Here is a 20,757-nt window from a genome sequence, read left to right on the forward strand (position 1 = left end):
AATGCTTCCTGGAGTACAGTGGGACCATGGCCACTGCATCATGCTTGGTGTACTCCCTCAGGTGTGGCCAGCTCTGCTGACTGATGCAGAAGCAGGGCAACAGGATGGCCCCCCATTTTTGCCTCTCTCCGTCTCATTTGGGGAGGTCAGCAGTAGTAGTGGAACTAGCTTGGAGCAATCCCTGCACTGCTGGGAGCACAGGGATTGCTGTTCTACTTAGCTCTACCAGGGGATGCAAGGGGCAGAGACGTTCCTTTCAACCTCTCCCCCACCCTCCTCCTGTGCAGGGCTGGGCACAACTGAGCCCTAAATGCATATGTAATATAGGTCATATCTCTATATGTCACAAAACACATAGGCTGTGCCACACGGACAAGTTTATGTTACTGTAGGAACTGGGACTTTTGCATTCCCATCTTTTTTGAACTGTGCAATCTTAACACTGCATCAGTATAGTTTATAGGCAAAAATATGAATAACTCTTGGAGCTGGTGACCATAGTGTGACACTTCCTTGGGGTACTGAGGGTTGTGAGGCACCTCATTACCACCTACCCTTATCATAAGGAAGCCTTGTCTGTGCCTGACCGTGGGTCAGTTCTCTGATGCCACAGGCAACACAAGCACTCCCCTCTCTAGGCTCACACAGGCCCTGCTCTCTCTCTCTGCAGATTAGTGATAGACACACTCCAACCCCCAAGCCCTCTGAGCATTCCCCTGGCATGTCCAGTCCCTGGGTTCCCTGGACATTCACAGTATTCACAGATTTGCTGCTCCCAAATAAGCAGAACACCCCAGCTTACTAATTACATCTTAGATCACTGCTCCTTTAGCACACAACACTTCGATAAGTTTATAGTGAAAATGAGTAGAAGTTTATTTAACAAAGTATAGAGATTCAAGTGACAGCAAGTAGTAGTATTGGAAACAATTAGTTACATATAAAATAAAATTGTAACAGGCATTCTAGAACCTAGACTTAATTAACAAGATCCTCTCATGTCTAATAAAGTGTTGATCATCAGCATTTTCCAGACAGGCAGGCTGTGATCCCTTTTTCATTAGGCAAGCCACACTCTTAGCTTGTCTCCTAGGTGAAGGAACGAGAGCATCCTCTCTGTTCTCAGATATATCCCCCCACAATCTATTATCTTTACTAGTAAACAGGATTCCCTCCTGCTGTTTATTTTTTTCTATAAATTTCCTTTCTTGTAGATTTTGACTGGTCTCAGGCTCAGTATGCAGATAGGCCTCCATTGTAAGACTTACAATGCTCACTACCCCAAGACCAGACAGAGAGATAAGCATCTGTACCTGCTGTTTGAAAGGAACCTGTTTAAGACATGTCACCGCTTGGTTACCTGCCTTAACCCCAAAGCTTTGAGAACACAATTTCTAGTATAGATACATAACCCATTCAATATTATCTGTACATAAATTTTGAAATGATTATGATGACAAGTGGGCTACTGCCTCTTGATACAGACCTTACATGCACCCTTTGGTTAACTTAATATGCATATATCTGACCCAAGGAATCCCTATAAAAACTCTATGTATTCCCTGTGCCCGCTAACAGTTGGCACTAAGAAGTTCCTGGCTTACAGCTCACCCTTTATTTTGATGCAGTAGAGTTAGCCACTGGTTAACCTATAGGCATCAGCTGGAAACACTCTTGCCTGGACAGTGCATCTACAACCATATTTTCTTTGCCTGTAATATGTACAAGTTCCATATCATATTCTTGGAGCACTATATTCCAATGTAGCAGTCTGGAATTCAGACCTTTCATCTGTGAAGCCATATTTACGAAGAATGGTCTGTTAGGACTCTGACGTTTCTGTTACATTGGTATGGCCTCAGTTGCCTTACCGCCCACACAAAAAATTGTCGTTCTATGACAGAGTAATTTTATTCGGGGGGGCAGGAGAAGTCAGTTTTTTACTTAAGAAAGTAATAGGATGGTTTTTGTTGACTTTGCCTGCTTGCATTTGGACTGTTTCCAAGCCAGTGTTAGATGCATTAGTACACAGGGGTCAAATATCTTGTCAAAGTCTGGACTGGCCAGAACCAGGTTTTTTGACAGAATTTTTTTTGCTGTTTCAAAGCTTTCCTGACACGCTGCAGTCCAAATTGCCTTGTCTGGCTGTGTCTTTTGCAGACACACTATTGCTGAAATCTTCCCCAAACCTGCAACAATAGTTCGCCAAGCCTATGAAAGACTTAATTTGTTTTTTGGCTTGGGGTACCAACCAGTTAACAATGGATCACATTTCCAAAGTATCTGGGCAAATCTGGCCCCCTTCTATCCAGTGACTCGAATAAGGGATTTCAGCTGCCCCATTTAACACTTTGACACCTTTACCGTGAGACGTGCATCTTTGGATTTCTTCAGCACAATTCCTAAGTGGCTTTTATGATCTGACCAGGAACTGCTGAAGATGGCAATTAGAGAGACAAGGTGGGTAATATCTTTTACTAGATCAACTTCCGTTAGTGAGAAACAAGCTTTCAAGCTTACACAGAGCTCTTCACAGTTCGGAAGCTTCTCTCTCTCATCAACAGAAGTTGGTCCTACAAAAGATACTACATTACTCTCTAATATCCTGGGACCAACATGGCTACAACACTACTCTGCATACAACAGATGAAGAGGGCAATATCATCTATGTCGGCTCAAACAAAATCCTATGACCCAGCTAGCACTTGGTTAATGAGCCTCTGAAGTGTGGTTCCTGCACTGATTAAACAAAATGGTAACACTTTCAACTCAAAAAGTCCCAAATCAGTAATGAAGGCAGATTTTTGTCTGCACTTCAATGTCTAAGGGAATTTGCCAATACCCCTTTGTTAAACCCGGGTGCTCAGGAACTTTGCCATGCATAGTGTGTCTAGCATGTCATTGATTCTGGGTATTGCACCAGGAACCTTGACAGCATTAAACTTTCTGTAATCAGCACAAAACCTTATATTATGTTGTGATAATTGGGCCTAAAAATTTACCCTAATAGTGAGCTTAATTGTAAAAAGGATATGAAAGTTCATATGCTGTTACAATAACCTGTTACAACAAATGTTGGTGGAAAATACGTCAAGTTGTTTTCAACAATGAATGTTAAACAGGTTCAAGAAAACTAGACAGAGAGATTTAAAATTCATCCAAACAAACAAACAAAAAAAACAAAAAAAAGGTTCTGAGCTGCGTGGCTCTTTGTGAGGTTTTGCTGCACCATCCCCAGCACAGACTTTAAATCGGGGGTGGGCAAACTTTTTGGCCTGAGGGCCAGATCTGGCTATGGAAATTGTATGGCGGGCCATGAATGCTCACGAAATTAACAATTCAGAGATATTCAAACTTTATTTTAAAAAGATACATTTTAGTGGAAATAAACATAAAACCTTACTTACTATTATAAATACACCATCATAACAACGTATTACAATAATTAAACCAAACTTACCCCCCTTCCACGCCCTCTCTCTCTAGCCTGGATTTGTCGGGCATCAGACTCCAGTCATTGGAACTGATCGAGATTCACCAGCCTCTGCTTTCAGAAATCTCCTCCCATGTAGGTCCCAACACCCCACAACTTTGAAAACCATCACTGAGCACTCCCTGGCCAACTACTCTTTGTTTTATCTTCAACAATGGAAAATTAACACTACTAAAACATCAGAGTCACCTAAGCCAACAAGTAGCAGGCATGTGGGCTTGCATGTTCCAGGCTCTGATGGCATGTGAGGCGTGTTTGGGTTGTGCAGCTGGAATAACATGCATGCCCTCATGCCGGTCATGAACACGCAGGAGCGCTGGGCGGGAGCAGCAGGACAAGCCCTCGACCCCACTCCCCAACTGGAGCACTGGGCGGGCAGAGAAGGGGAAACCCCCAGCCTTGCTCCTCGACTGGAGCACTGGGTGAGCAGAGCAGGGGAAGCCCCCAGCCCCGCTCCCCGACTGGAGCACTGGGTGAGCAGAGCAGGGGAAGCCCCCAGCCCCGCTCCCCGACTGGAGCACTGGGTGAGCAGAGCAGGGGAAGCCCCCAGCCCCGCTCCCCGGCTGGAGTGGGGCAATGGAGCTCGAGGGCCAGATTAAAAGGTTTGACAGGCTGGATGTGACCCATAGTTTGCCCACCCCTGCTTTAAATCCTCCTTAAAACCTTTTCACTTATTCAGCCACCAGTTCCCCTTTGCTTCAGTGCCACCCTCCCAGGAGTCTCTACTGAGATCCGGGACCTCTGACCTTTCTCCCATACTGAGGTCAAATGGGGCAAACCATGTGGATTCTTGTGGCACCGCGTGGTAAGCAAACAAAAAGACAGTGCAACATTACATACCAGTCACTTGCCCTCTTGTTTACATACTTTCTCAGCATAGATTTCAGGGTCCCACTGAACCTTTCAAGTAACCCATTTGTCTCTAGATGATATGCGGCATATTTCAATTGCTCTACCCAACACATCCTCCACAACTCACCCAATAGCTGGGACATAAAATCCCCCCCCCCCCCAAAATCTGATGTCTATTGGAAAACCCACCCTGCTGAATATTGAGAAAGGTGCCTTAGCAACTGTTTCAGCTTCCACATTAGACAAGGCAGTTGCCCCTGGTTACCTGGTGGCAAAATCCACCATTACTAATAGAAACCTTCTGCATCCCCCCTCCACCCGGGTTGGCTGGGGTGATATCTGTGGCAATCCTGCAAAATGCTTCTTTGATTACTGGTAAAGGATGCACAGGAGCCTTGCAGTGCCCTACAGGCTTTTTCTGCTTTTGACATAAGTCACAAGTTTTTTCCTTTACATCATTTTGAATATTAGGCCAAAAGAATTTTTTCTTTAAGCTTTCATAGCTCTGTTCCCAAGCGATCGGCAAAAGGGCAATCGTGGGCTAGTAGCATGAGTTTCACACAATCAATTGTTTATAGGGCTCTCCAGGACTTTTGTTTTTTTACTAAATGGGGCTTCTGTGTACATCCTCCCCTCTTCTACAAAAAGCCTCCCCCTGTTCATAGAATCATAGAATATCAGGGTTGGAAGGGACCTCAAGAGGTCATCAAGTCCAACCCCCTGCTCAAAGCAGGACCAATCCCCAACTAAATCATCCCAGCCAAGGCTTTGTCAAGCCTGACCTTAAAAACCTCTAAGGAAGGAGATTCCACCACCTCCTGAGGTAACCCATTCCAGTGCTTCACCACCCTCCTAGTGAAAAAGTTTTTCCCGAAAATCCAACCTAAACCTCCCCCACTGCAACTTGAGACCATTGCTTCTTGTTCTGTCATCTGCTACCACTGAGAACAGTCTAGATCCATCCTCTTTGGAACCCCGTTTCAGGTAGTTGAAAGCAGCTATCAAATCCCCTCTCATTCTTCTCTTCTGCAGACTAAATAATCCCAGTTCCCTCAGCCTCCCCTCATAAGTCATGTGCTCCAGCCCCCTAATCATTTTTGTTGCCCTCCGCTGGACTCTTTCCAATTTTTCCACATCCTTCTTGTAGTGTGGGGCCCAAAACTGGACACAGTAGTCCAGATGAGGCCTCACCAATGCCAAATAGAGGGGAATGATCACGTCCCTCGATCTGCTGGCAATGCTCCTACTTATACAGCCCAAAATGCCATTAGCCTTCTTGGGAACAAGGGCACACTGTTGACTCATATCCAGCTTCTCGTCCACTGTAACCCCTAGGTCCTTTTCTGCAGAACTGCTGCCTAGCCATTCAGTCCCTAGTCTGTAGCAGTGCATGGGATTCTTCCATCCTAAGTGCAGGACTCTGCACTTGTCCTTGTTGAACCTCCTTAAACTCTGTCTACCTCAAGGAGATCAGACCTGACAAAATTAACTGGAATCCCCTCTGTCACCACTGAAGTCTCCAACTCAAGGGTAGCTGCATTAACCTGGGAAGATCTGGCACTGTATTTGGACTCCCCATTACTGAGGCACTGTTTCTTCATGGGTTCAAGAGACTACTCAAGTAGCACTTTCTTCAGCCGTCCCCTTGGGTTGGAGTCTGATAATTAGTGTTACCAGCAGATGACTGGTACTGGGGTGGTATGAGCTTAGTTCTCTCCCCACCCTCCTTTTCCCCAGGAATAAACCAGGGACCCCTATTACAGCAGGCTTTTGCCCTTCTCTTGAGGACATGCACTCTATGAATGGTCTCACTTGTAGGTATAAATCAGCAGCAACAGCTGCAGCAGCTGCAGCTTCCACAGTTGCTGGGGACTTTTTTGTATTAACTTTTTTGAGATTTCTACACTTTAGGTGGTATGCCCCTGGTGTAATTTGAAACCTTTTTAACACTGACCCTTTAAACAGACCATACAACATAACATCATTTACAGCCATATAATTGAACACTTGTAAAGCTTTACCAGCCAATTTGGGGACTAACACAGTCATTCTCTGGTCACCATGGATTTTATGTACCTTGCATATCCTTTCGAAGGTGGTCAAATATTCTTCAATGCTATCAGTCTCCTAGTGACTTGGGCACAGTTTGTCCCAGCTGGTGATCCCTGGTGCGGAGTACCCATGGGGTGAGGATTCTGTTCTTGCATTTCCAGCTTTTTAAGCTCTGCTCCCTTTCCTTCTCTTGATCTTCACACTTCTGGTGTTCAGCTCCAGTATTCTCTGGTGGGCCTCCTCTTGTCCTGCTTTCTCTGCCTCCTGCTGTTGTTCATATGCATCCCATTTTTGCTTCTCTGTTACCATCTCCCTTTCCTGGGCTCTTTCTTTTATTTCCAGTTTTCTGATCTCTATCTTGACCAGCACTAACTGCATTGCTGTTTCACTGGGAATTGTGCCAGATTGGTTCCTTAAATCTGCCCCTCCTTTGGGCTCAGGCACTTTTAATAGATTAATAAGTTCCGCCTGATACTTGTTATCTTCCAGGAACAAAGCTTTCATCCCTCCATATTTGATCTGTAGCATTTAAGACACATTCTGCACAGTTTTGCCAGCTGATGCTTGGTATGTTTAGCATATGTCTCTGATTTATTCATCCCATCCTTTCCTTTGTTCTATTTCTCTTACCCAAAATATACAAATGGAAAATAACAAATCGTAATCTTTTACTTTAACCGTTTCCAATTTTCTGACTTTTGAGTTTTTTAGTATACAAGTGTTTGGAGTGTGACCCTTGGCTAACCAGAAAATGGGGTGTAGATCTTGCCAATTGTGCTACAGTGACACTTCCCAGGTAGTACCCAGGGTTGAGAGGCACCTCGCTACCACCTGACCTTAGCGTGAGGAAGCTTTGTCTGTGCTTGCCAAGGGTCAGCTCCCAACTCCATTAGCCAGAGACAACGCAAGCACCCCCACTGTCTCTCTACAGGTTAGTGATAGGCACACCCCAATTCCCCGCACGTCCCCCTGGACCATCCAACTCCTGCTCCACCCTGGACACTTGCAGTATTCACAGATTTGCTGCTCCCAGAGAAGCAGTGCAGCCCAGATTATTAGCTGCACCGTAGATCATCACTCCACTTAACTGAGGTGATGGTTGCCAGGAGTGCAACCCTAGGAGAGACATGGAACAAGAAGCTAATGGTTCAAGGGAAGGCTTAGTGAGTACTGACAAAACAAGGTTCAAGCTCCAAGGGCTGAGCTCAGAGACTTGCTTGATTTGGGCATGCTCCCTGCTCTGCCACCAACAAGACCCTGCTGAGGAATCTGTGGGTGTGGACTTCCTCACTCATGAATTGAGCATTGTGGCAGGACGCGCACTCCTTGCTGAGCTTGGCTGATGTACACGGTGGGTCCCCTGGCCTGGGTCCGACAGTGGCCTTAAGGTCTTTTCCATTAGGTGCTTCCTAAGGCGAAGTTCCCATCCTTCCCAGGTCCAACTGAGGAATGAACGACAGACAGTGCACCTTGCTACGCTGTGGGCTTCCTCGACGCAGTACAGACAGCACTGGTGCTCGTTGCTGATCGAGAAGGAGCATGGGCAGGAAGCACAAATTTTGAAGCCCCAAGTCCTGGGCATAGTCCAATACCCAAAGCAGGGTAATGGAGGGAGGGGGCCTCCCCAGGTCAGGGAGACTAACTATAAAACACTAAAAACTATCAGATAAAACTTTAAACTCTAAAAACTTATAAAAACTATTTACAGATATCTATATATATGTTCATAGATAAAGGAATAAAACCAAAGCTTTGGACACTGGACCAAGACCATGCAGTGGTGAGAAGGAACTGGGGAATGGTTGGTCCACCCCACCCTTCAACTTCTCGGTCAGAGGCATGAGGTGAGACAGGACGTATGTGTGGACCAATGGACATTGCTTTCAAAACTCTCCAGCTCTGGGGTCATTGAGCATATGTCTACCCAGAGTGGAATACACATAGGGACCAGCACTCAAAGAAGAATTTCCAGTGTAGATACATAAGTTCTTAAATATTATCTGTACATAACATTTCAGAATGATTATGATGATCACTGGGCTACTGACTCTTGATAGAGACCTTACATACCACCCATTGGTTAACTTGATATGGACGTATCTGACCCCGGGATCCCTGTAAAATCCTATGCATTCCCTGTGCCCTCCACCAATTGGCACCAAGAGGTTCCTGGGTCACACACAGTGAACCAAATGAGGACAGCTGGTCAGTTTAAGCAGTAAAAAAAAAATGTTTATCTTCAGATGTGTTAATTTATTAACAACTTTCAAGAAATAACTTGGTATTTTGTTTTAAAGAAACACTCAATGACTAAGGAAATAATTTTAATTCATACTAATTGGATACCCCAACTGGGGCATAACTAACATTACAAATTTTTATAAACTCCTATTAATCAGCTGTGAAGACAGATTAGCAGCTAAAGTTTCAGCAGGGTCACATTTTTTAGTGTTGCCAACTCTCATGATTTTATCATGACTTTCACAATATTTTGATGTTTTTCTTTAAGCCCAACCTGGAGAGACTCTCAGCTTTTGTTTAAAACAAAATTAAGTTTCTTGATTTCATGGTTGTGGAGAAAAGCTTGAAAATATTATGTGAGGGCATGCTAAAAGCTCAGAAATCAGTAGAGAAATAACAAGAACCCAACATTTATTATTTTTTAAAATCTCAGGTTTGCTTACATATGGAGTGTTGTATTTCAGGTATTTTAGTTATTATGTTCAGCCTTTAGGCCTGAATCAGTTGGGTTGGACTTACTATTACGTGAGTTTCCAAAGCTATATTTAATTGGTATAAGGCGACACTAAAGTATACATTCCTCAAAACTGGTGTTGAGTTCTAAGCATAAAGTGACAAGTAAAATTTCTCATTGTATATGAAAATCTCCTGTTGAAATCAGAGAATCAAATCAGAGCCCATGCTGTGTTTTTTGGATTGCAAATATTTGGGCCCAGATACTGCAAATACTTATGCATGAGTGTAACTTCACTCATGTAGGCAGCTGCCATTAAACACAACAGGATTATTTTCATGAATAAGGTTGTACATATGAGTAAGTGTTTGCAGGACTGGGACTATTTCCAGCCATACTGAAAACACTTTGCACCCTGCAAAAAGAAAAAAACCGTACAATGCTTGGCTGAAGCACTGGTAGATGAATCTTACTGTATCTACTATAGGTCTTGCAACAGCAAATGCTGTTATATTGGGAAAATTACAAGTGAGTACACAAGAAACTAACCTTTAAGAGGTGACAAAAATCAAAAGTCTCTCCACATGGTCCATTTAGCTACCACTGTTAGATTTGCAATTGGTGTGAACTCAGAAAGGGAGGGGAAGTCTTCTACAGAGGAAAAATTAGTATCTTTTTTCAAGACAGCTCTGAAATCCACAAAGGTTAAACACAGGTTTATCAGAGAGCCAGTTGTTTAAAGATCTTGAAATGTTTTGCATAGCCTTATTAAATGATATGTAGGCATAATAAAGTAGTAAAAGTACTTATGAAAATGATGGCTCTGCAATAATTCAAATGTTTGAAGGGCAGATGAGATGGAGCTATGTTCAGTTTTCTGTCGTCATCTATTACCATAGAAACAGACTTCCCAGCTTCAGTCACTACTCATTTACCAGTGTCTCCTCAAATGCAGTACATGAGAATTGTACAGTGTCACTGCAGTTTTGGATGAAATTGGGACAATAAAACTGAATACTGCAATAAAATAACTGGTGGTTTTCTAAAAAAATAAATTAAAACAAAGGAGGAAAAAGTAATTAAAACAGAAAAGGATTTGATACAAATTCAATTAACTATTCATGTTTTGTTACCTTCTTCTCTACTTCATGTCCTGTCCCAGGCACACGCATAGGGTTTAATGAATCCGGTGTGTCACTTAACTAGAAAATAAGATTAGCACAGCTAGATATTAGAATGTAAAGGATTTAATAAACATGATTAAAAGATCTAGTGCAATCACAAAGTGAGAGTGAAAAGGCCTATTAGGACTTTTCCTCCATCCCCACTAGCACTACAGGTCTGACAGATGCACAGTTCTGCTTCCTGGTGTAACATGGTTTTCTCTTCTACACTTTTATAATCTTGTAGCTCTCTATAAAGAAGAGTCTGTAGATATCAGACTAGTGAGAGCCAACAGGCTACACAGGCTAAATGATAAGAGTTCACACTTATTCTTAAACCTAATTATCTAGTGCTAAACACCAAAGCAAAATGCGACCTACCATGATTTCTAGCAGTTTTGAATACATTTTGTCATATTTAGAATCAGTGTATTAGTTTGATTGAAGCATGGACCAGATAAAATGGAATTAAAACTCCCATCCTCTCTTAGGCAGAAATTATCTACATAGAGGAGTGGAAATATTGCATTTCACCCAATGCTTCCTGTGAACTCCTTTCCTCTGGAGCCAAATGGGATCCACAGAAAGGCAGGCCCCTTTGACCTTTTAGTTCCATCAGTAAGGGTTCATTAGTGCTGCAAGAGTAGTGCTGTCCAGGGCTCTCCTAAACGCTATCTGCCATCAGAACCCATCTTATGGGAGTGGATTCTAAGCCATGGCGGAGGAACTGCATTAATTCCTGAAGACTGCAGGAACTTCATTATTAACCATTTGTACTAGTATAGCACCTAGAGGCCCTAACCAAGATTGTGCTGTACACACATGCGGTAAGAGACAGTCCCTGCCCCAAAGAGTTTACCATCTAACTAGACAAGGCACACAAAGGGTAAGAGAAAACTGAGGCAAAATACTTTCCCCAAGGTCAGTAGCTAAGGCAGGAACAGAACCCAGGTCTGCTGCATTCTAGTCTAATGCCTTATCCACAGACCAACTTGCTTTGCTTTGGTGGGGAAAATTATTCAGTGAAACTTGACCTTCATCCCCTTCCCAATCCCCCTCCTTGTGCCCTCAGTGGGGCCAAGAGGGAATTAATTGGACACCATGCCATGGAGGCAACACTCCCCTATGCTCTGCCCCCCAAAAGCAAACGCAGGGTGTTCTCTGCATGGGAAAGTACTGGGACCCTAAATTTGGTATTACTGTATCATTTATGGGCATTAACTTAACAGTCTTTCTTTTTATAATTGTTCTTATGTTTATGCATTATAGAGTACATTTAAGTGATTCCTTTTAGCTAGGAGCTTGTGAAGCTTTCTGTGATACGAATTATAGCCTATTTGCATCTTTGATATAAAATGACTGGCTTGATTTTTAATCCCATGTTTTTCAATTCTGACATATTTTATGTATACTTTGTGATTCTCCTTTTATGACTCATTAGCAGATATTAGTATATATCCTCAAAATTAGCATTTCAACCACATGCCAAATCAAATTGAGAACTGAAGCCATTAATCCAATTTACCTATACAATAATAATGAAAAACTACATGGAATATAAGAAATACAGCACCAACAATACTTAGCACTTCTAATCTGTAGCTTTCCAAGTGCTGTACAAAGATGCATATGCCTTCTTATTCCCTGTGTACAAATGGAAGCACAGAGAGGATACAAAGGGCTTGAACTACACTAGAAAATTAGGTCGGCATAACTACACCACTCAAGGTGTGAAAAATCCAAAAGATTTTTATATCAAGCGCTGTAAAAAAACAAAACCAACAGATAAAAAGATGTGAGTTCTTTGGAAATCCTTTCCCAGGCAGAGTTTGCTCTATATGATTCAGTAACTGTACTGAAGGTGAACAGGGAGTGCAGAATGAAGGAGAAAAGGAAAATCAGCAAATGTTGAGGAATTTGGTGGAACCTGGCTCTGGGCATGTGCACATTTGGGGGAGTGTAGTATGGCTTCTCCTCCAAATGGCTCTGTGTAGGGGCATGGCAACAACTGAAAGCTGGTGAAATGTGGTACCAAGCCAACCAATGGTAGAGTACGAGTACCCACTGCAGCTCTGGCATGCTCTCCCTTAGAAGCCTTGGGAAGAATTCTGGCTGAGCCAACCCAAATCCCTCCACAGGCTGCAACATAGTTCCTCTGAACCTCCCTCCAGCAAGGGCTGTGACTTAAAAACACAATCTGGCCCTCAAACTTTATTCAAACATCCTACTGCAAGGGTAGGGATGTAGGATGGGAGATGGACAGCCAAATCTTCTTGCAGGGACCCCAGGGGTCAGATAGGAAAATATTGAGAGACACACAACCCCTACCTCCTGTGCAGCCCTGGAGGGTACAAATACAGTGGAAACAATACATTTCTGCTGCACAGGAGAGCCGAGAATCTGAGAACTCAATTAAGGGGACTCCAGAACGCATTTCAGAGTGCAGAGCTTAACCCCACAATAGTGCGGGGGGTGGGGGAAGAGCTTTGTGGACAGATTGGGGCTCTACATCCCACTGTGAATTAGTGGGAAGAGATTCCATGTTCCTCAGCCACCCACTGCACAAAGCTCCTTTGCTAGGGCATTGTGCAAGGGATCCAAATGTCACTCAGTGTGCTCGAAGTTGACAGAGAAAGGTGCTAGTTCATTTGGAAGTGCTACTGTTTGTTGAGGATTTGTGTAGTGAAGGAGGGCTGCAGTATTTGCCATTTTCTCCATTAATAGCATCATAATTTTTTTTAAATGGATAGATACAGTACTTTCCAAATACACAGGGAAATTATGCCCCTGCTCTCAGGAATTTACAGTTTTAAATATACAGAAAAAACACAATTGATAAATGCTCAGGTGGGAACAGATGCTTTCCTTCTGCCCAGATGGTATGTCTACACAGCAGCTGGGAGCCTGCTTCCCAGCGTAGATATTGTCTGCTTTAGGGTTACCATATTTCAGCAAGCAAAAAAGAGGACGGGAGGAGCCCCGCCCTAGCCCCGCCCCCGTCCTGCCCTAGCCCCGCCCCTGCCCCTCCCACTTCCCGCCCCTCTCAGAACCCCCAACCCTCCCCCCCGCTCCTTGTCCCCTGACTGCCCCCTCCTGGGACCCCTGCTCCTAACTGCCCCCCAGGACTCCACCCCCTACCTAAGCCTCTCTGCCTCTTGTCCCCTGACTGCCCCCTCCTGAGACCCTCCCCCCATCCTAACTGGCCCCCTAGGACCCTACCCCCTACCTGTACCCTGACTGCTCCAACCCTTATCCACACCCCCACCCCCAGACAGACCCCTGGGACTCCCACGCCCCATCCAACCACTCCCCACCCCCTGACAGCCCCCCCCAGAACTCCCGACCCATCTAAACCCCTCTGCTCCCTGTCCCATTGACTGCTCCGATCCCTCTCCCCACTCCTGCCCCCTGACAGCCCCCCCAGAACTCCCAACCCCTCCCCTCGCTCCTTGTCCCCTGACTGCCCCCTCCTGGGACCCCTGCTCCTAACTGCCCTCCAGAACCCCACCCCCTACCTAAGCCTCCCTGTTCCTTATCCCCTAAGACCCCCCCTAACTGCCCCCCAGGACCCTACCCCCTACCTGTACCCTGACGGCCCAAAACCTTATCCACACCCTCCCCCAGAAAGCCCCGCCCCGAACTCCCGACCCCCCCGTCTCTTGACTGCCCCCTCCAAAACCTCCCTGCCCCTTCTCTGACCCCCTGACCCCCTTGTTGTTGGCCTTCGCCTAATGTCTCTGTGAACTTGCTCAGGAACGGCCTGAGACGCTCGTCCCGGCAGGCTGGCTGGCAGGGGAGGAGGAGCTCCAGACTGCCGGAGGCGATCTGCGAATGCAGGGAGGGAGGGAGGGAGTGATCTCTGCTGCAGGGGGGAGGAGGAGGGGCTCTCTCTGGCTGTCGGAGCCCCATGTAAGTGGCACCATCCGGCTGGCTGCCCTGTTAGCCGCGCTCGCTCTGCATGGTGGGGGGGAGAAGTCCGGACATTTACAAATTCCCCCCGGACGCTATTTTTAGCTCAAAAATCCGGACATGTCCGGGGGAATCCGGACGAATGGTAACCCTAGTCTGCTTGAGCTAGTATGCTAAAAATAGCGGCATGGCTGCAGAAACACAAGTGGTAGCTCGGGCTAGCTACCCGAATACGTACCTGGGGCTCAGGCAGGTTTGTATGCAAGTGGCTAGCCCAAGCCACTGCCTGTGTGGCTGCAGCCACACTGCTATTTTCAGCGTGTTAGCTCAGCAGAACTAGGCCTGGTCTACACTAGAAAATTAGATCAGCATAGCTATGTCGCTCTGGGGTATGAAAAATCCACACTGTCATTAAGTTGACCTAGAAATCCCTGTATAGACAGTGCTAGGTTGATGGAAGAATTCTGCCATGGACCTAGCTACCGCTCCTCAGGGAGGTGGTAACTTATAACAGTGGTCTCCAATCTTTTTACGCACAAGATCACTTTTTGAATTTAAGTGCAACCCAGGATCTACCCCACCCCTTCCCCGAGGCCCAGCCCCACTCACTCCATCCCGCCTCCCTCCGTCACTCACTCTCCCCACCCTCACTCACTTTCACCGGGCTGGGGCAGGGGGTTGGGGTGCAGGAGGGGGTGCGGCCGAGGGGTTCAGAGTGTGGGAGGGGGTTCTGGGCTGAGCCTGGGGCAGGAGGTTGGGGTGCAGGAGGGGATGAGGGGTGCAAGCTCTGGGAGGGAGTTTGGGTGCAGGAGGGGGCTCCAGGCTGGGGCAGAGTGTTGGGGTGCAGGAGGGGATGCTCAGGGCTGGGTCAGGGGGTTGGCGTGCGGGAGAGGGTACGAGGTGCTGGCTCCATGAGGGGGCTCAGGGCTGGGGCAGGAGGTTTGGGTGCAGGAGGGGTTTGGGGTGCAGGCTCTGGGAAGGGGCTGGGGCAGGGGTTGGGGTGCTGGAGGGGGTGCTGCCGAGGGGTTCAGAGTGGAGTGTGGGATGGGGTTCTGGGATGAGCCTGGGGCAGGGGGTTGGGGTGCAGGAGGGGATGAGGGGTGCAAGCTCTGGGAGGGAGTTTGGGTGCAGGAGGCAGCTCCAGGCTGGGGCAGAGTGTTGGGATGCAGGAGGGGATGCTCAGGGCTGGGTCAGGGGGTTTGGGTGCAGGAGGGGTTTGGGGTGCAGGCTCTGGGAAGGGGCTGGGGCAGGGGGTTGGGGTGCGGGAGGGGACTCAGGGCTGGGGTGCGGGAGGGAGTTCAGGGCTGGGGGAGGGGGTTTGGGTGCAGGAGGGGTTTGGGGTGCAGGCTCTGGGAAGGGGCTGGGGCAGGGGGTTGGGGTGCGGGAGGGGACTCAGGGCTGGGGTGCGGGAGGGAGTTCAGGGTGCTGTCTCCGGGAGGGGGCTCAGGGCTGGGGGAGGGGGTTTGGGTGTGGGCTCCTGCCGGGTGGTGCTTACCTTGGGTGACTCCCAGTTCCCTGCCTGCCCTGGGCCTAGGCCACTCCTGGAAGTGGCCAGTACGTCTCTGTGGCCCCGGGAGTGGGCCCGTGGCTCCGTGCACTGCCCCTCCCTGCAGGTATCGCCCACGCAGCTCCCATTCCCGGCCAATGGGAGCTGAGGGGGCGGTGCCTGCAAGCAGGAGCAGCACGTGCAGACACGCCCCCCAGGGGTTGCAGGGACGTGCTGATCACTTCCGGGAGCAGTGCAGGGTCAGGGCAGGCAGGGAGTCTGCCTTAGCCCCGCGGCACTGCCGGACTTTTAGCGGCCGGAGATCATGATCGACTGTCAGAGGCTCCAGGATCGACCAGTCGATCACGATCTACCAGTTGGTGACCACTGGCCGATACCGATGGGAGAACCCCTCCTGTCAGCGTAGGTAGAGTCTACGCTGAAGCACTACAGTGGCAAAGCTGCAATGATGTTTTAAATGTAGACAAGCCCTTAGTGTGTGTCAGTCTACCTGTGCTGGGAAGCACATGCCTAACTGCTGTGTCAACGTACCCATAGACTACCCAATATGCCCGGTATGTCAGAGGCTTGGGAGGTACAGTGGTTTGAGCATTAGACAGCCAGTAAGCCTGGGTTCTAGTCTCAGTCTGCCATAGGCTCCAATCCCTCTCACACAGGATTTTCCCTGTAGGCTGCTATGCATCACCTGTACACAACTCCCCCACTCTGGGAAATCCAGTGTTCTCTGTCTCTCACCAGCCTTTTCCTGACCTTTAGAGAGATGCTATGTTTGACACCTGCTCTGTGGGAAGTCAGCTGTGGGCCTTTAGAATAGTTAATATCACAGCCTCCCTCCTAGGACACCAAATACATCACCCCCAGTGCATATATTTGTCATTAGTCTAGGGCGCAGAATTTGAAAGGTCCTACTAAATCTGTGTGTCCACGCATAAAAAGCCTGCTGCTCTGGCTTACTGGACATTGCATCTATGCCCCAGTGAGTTCTGTGCTTTCAATAACAGTGTGATGTAGTGAATATGTCCATTTAAAATGCTTACTTTATTATCACTGTCCGAGAGCACTGTGTCCTGTTGAGTCTCAATCTCCATTGGGCTACTGAGTAATAAGTCCTCTTCTAAACTAGCATTTGCCTCCTCCATTGTCCTCTCAGAAATTGTCATTTGTGGTGGTTGTCCAAATTTAATAGTCTTGGACAACTGTTGCTGAAAAAAAATGTATTTATATCACAAATGAAATAAGTCGACTCTACTGCACATGCCATCTCTCCCCATGGAATCTGCATAGTCTGCAAACAATTTGAAATACACAGGCTGATTACCAGGGCTAAGAAGCGAACTAACTCCAGATTCAATATCTACCGCAACAAGGCAGAGAAAAGGAAGCATAATTATCAGTAGTAACTCTTGATTGAGGAGGACAAGAGTTAACAAAGACTCTTGCTGTTTTATTATGACTTTCATAATACTGGTGTTTTCTGGAGTCATGTGGACACATCAAAATCAAGCTTCCATTAAAACAAAAACAAAAAGGTATATTTCTAGGCTTTATGGTTGCAGAGAAAATCTTGAATTCATGACCAAGTGCATCCTCAAAGGTAACAACCCAGAAGGCCATAAAAAGAACCCTACATTTATTATTTAAAAAAAAAATCTCACAATTATGGGGACCAGACATGATTTTTAAATGTTTGAGGATTAGCAATACTGCACATTAAAGGAACCTGATTTTTAGAGAATGCAGGGCATCAAGCCTCTGAAAAATCAGGCCCCTTTAAGGTATCTCAGGTTGAGCTCCCAAAAATTCAATTACCAAAGTCATTAGTCACTTCTGCAAATCTTGACCAGATGTATTCCCATTGCAGATCCCCTTCTGCCATGCCACAAGGCTATTGGTGTACAAGAGAGCACTGAAATCCCACAGTGAGGCTCTGCCGAAGGAGAATTATAACACATACTGGTAGGTCAACAGAAAATGTGAGTTTTGTAGCTTTTCCATCATTCAACTTTTCCATTTCCTGTTTTTCTTTCATTTAATCCTGTTTCTTTTCCAGGGATGATTTAAAATCTTCTTTCTGAAACACTATAAATAAAAACAATGAGGAGTCCGGTGGCACCTTAGAGAATAACAGATTTATTTGGGCATAAGCTTTCGTGGGTAAAAACCACTTCTTCAGATGCATGGAATGAAAATTACAGCTGCAGGAAGATTGAAGTGTTCTCCTACTGGCTTTTGTATGTTACCATTCCTGATGTCCGATTTGAGTCCATTTATTCCTTTATAGTTCTTGTATTATGGGAATAAGTAAATAACTTTTCCTTATCTACTTTCTCCACATCACTCATGATTTTATATACCTCTATCATATCCCCCCCTTAGTCTCCTCTTTTCCAAGCTGAAAAGTCCTAGCCTCTTTACTCTCTCCTCATATCGGTCCCGTTCCAAACCCCTAATCATTTTAGTTGCCCTTCTCTGAACCTTTTCTAGTGCCAGTAGATCTTTTTTGAGATGAGGAGACCACATCTGTATGCAATATTCAGGATGTGGGTGTACCATCGATTTATAGAAGGGCAATAATATATTCTCCGTCTTATTCTCTATCCCCTTTTTAATGATTCCTAACATCCTGTTTGCTTTTTTGACCGCCTCTACACACTGCATGGACGTCTTCAGAGAACTATCCACGATGACTCCAAGATCTTTTTCCTGATTCGTTGTAGCTAAATTAGCCCCCATCATATAGTATGTATAGTTGGGGTTATTTTTTCCAATGTGCATTACTTTACATTTATCCACATTAAATTTCATTTGCCATTTTGTTGCCCAATCACTTAGTTTTGTGAGATCTTTTTGAAGTTCTTCACAGTCTTCTTTGGTCTTAACTATTTTGAGCAGTTTAGTATCGTCTGCGAATTTCGCCACCTCACTTTTTACCCCTTTCTCCAGATCATTTATGAATAAGTTGAATAGGATTGGTCCTAGGACTGACCCTTGGGGAACACCACTAGTTACCCCTCTCCATTCTGAGAATTTACCATTTATTCCTACCCTTTGTTCCCTGTCCTTTAACCAGTTCTCAATCCATGAAAGGACCTTCCCTTTTATCCCATGACAACTTCATTTACGTAAGAGCCTTTGGTGAGGGACCTTGTCAAAGGCTTTCTGGAAATCTAAGTACACTATGTCCACTGGATCCCCCTTGTCCACATGTTTGTTGACTCCTTCAAAGAACTCTAATAGATTAGTAAGACACTATTTCCCTTTAGAGAAACCATGTTGACTTTTGCCCAACAATTTATGTTCTTTTATGTGTCTGACAATTTTATTCTTTTCTATTGTTTCAACTAATTTGCCCGGTACTGACATTAGACTTACCGGTCTGTAATTGCCAGGATCACCTCTAGAGCCCTTTTAAATTATTGGCATTACATTAGCTATCTTCCAGTCACTGGGTGCAGAAGCCGATTTAAAGGACAGGTTACAAACCATAGTTAATAGTTCTGCAACTTCACATTCGAGTTCTTTCAGAACTCTTGGGTGAAATCCATCTGGTCCCAGTGACTTGTTACTGTTAAGTTTATCAATTAATTCCAAAATCTCCTCTTTGCCTCTCCTGGAATTGACACCTCCTCATCAATTATTGGGAGTGGACTACATCCACCCTGATTGAACTGGCCTGGTCAGCACTGGTTCTCCACTTGTGAGGTACTCCCTTCTCTTCATGTGTCAGTATATAATGCCTGCATCTGTAATTTTCACTCCATGCATCTGAAGAAGTGTTTTTTTACCCACGAAAGCTTATGCCCAAATAAATCTGTTAGTCTTTAAGGTGCCACTGGACTCCTTGTTGTTTTTCTGGATACAGACTAACATGGCTACCCCCTGATACTATAAATAAAGTAATCTTGAATTGCACCAAGGATAAAGTTAACAAAACAAGGAGCATTTTATGGCTATCTAGAGACAGAGCCTCTGCCTGGTGCTTTTCGGCAGTAATGACTTCGGCTTACACAGAGATCACAGAATAAGATCCTCCTTTAATGTACAGAAATTAATTTCTGTTATGTATGCCTAAAAGAATCAAATGTTTGAAAGAGAACATATTTTTAGCATGAGATTTAGAAGAAGTAATGAATAGGAAAGAGGACACTTTAGTATTTGATTTTCTTTCTGAATATTTACAGGAACCACATCCAGTGAAGAGAGATAAGACTATGTGGTAATTTTCTTACTCTCTTTCAAGGACAGGAAATTCTCCAAAGAGGACCGCCCTATCACTGTGAAAATCTCCACAAAGGAATGCTTATAGCAGGGATTCAAGTATGTAACTTCCCTTCATGTGAATGTCAATTACAAGCACAGACCTCTGCCCTGAATTTACCCCTCTGAATTTAAGATAGACACAATGTAGGTTATAGTAGCAATTATGTAAAGCAAAGACATGATTTCAACTCTGAATCAATAGAATGGTTTAGGTGAGAACTTGGCACGGAAACACAGTTTTTGAGAGGAGTGGTAAACCTCAAAGGATTTCAGGTCAATCTCAATTCACATAACCATCCAGAAGTTTGCATTCTTGTCTAAATCTTAGCCAGATTAACTGAAGCCATTAATGTCCCATAGTGCCAGACCAATTGGTGGGGGGGGAAGGGTATGTGAAAGAGAGAATTTCTCTATCACCAAGTTGATGAACTAGGATTGATATTCCTCCACCTCCTCACTCAGGTATGCACAGGTATTGCTGCCCACCTGCATCCAGATAGTGGATGATCAAACATAACTTGTGTGGTTAAATGGACCAAGTTAATGGCAGAAAGTCACACCTGCTTAGATACCCAGAAGGAAATTTGGTCCCACTGAAGTCAATAGAAAAACTCCTTTTAAGAGGAGTCAGTTGATGCCAGTCTTTTCAGACTTTTCCTTCTCTAGGTCTGCATTCTACCTTGGATTTACACACCCTCAGTGGGGATTAAACAGGAATTCCACATGCAGAACAAAACAATGGCCCTGTGAGGGTATGATCCAGTAAATTGCTGAGTGCCCTCAACTCTCGCTGATTTTAGTGGAAACTGAATCAGAACCTAAATAT

At 45.5% G+C, this 20,757-nt stretch overlaps 1 protein-coding gene across 1 annotated transcript in view; it reads right to left on the minus strand.

Moving 5' to 3' along the window:
* Positions 1–20,757, minus strand: part of CRACD (capping protein inhibiting regulator of actin dynamics) — a 110,997-nt gene that overhangs the window by 22,817 nt on the left and 67,423 nt on the right. The window contains exons 5-6 of the mRNA XM_065405471.1: positions 16,709–16,873; positions 10,226–10,294 (exon numbers count right to left, since the gene is read on the minus strand). Of these exons, the coding sequence (XP_065261543.1) occupies positions 10,226–10,294; positions 16,709–16,873 (234 nt within the window). The remainder of the gene's footprint in view (positions 1–10,225; positions 10,295–16,708; positions 16,874–20,757) is intronic.

The sequence above is a fragment of the Emys orbicularis genome, chromosome 5, assembly GCF_028017835.1.
Source record: "Emys orbicularis isolate rEmyOrb1 chromosome 5, rEmyOrb1.hap1, whole genome shotgun sequence".
Lineage (NCBI taxonomy): Eukaryota > Metazoa > Chordata > Testudines > Emydidae > Emys > Emys orbicularis.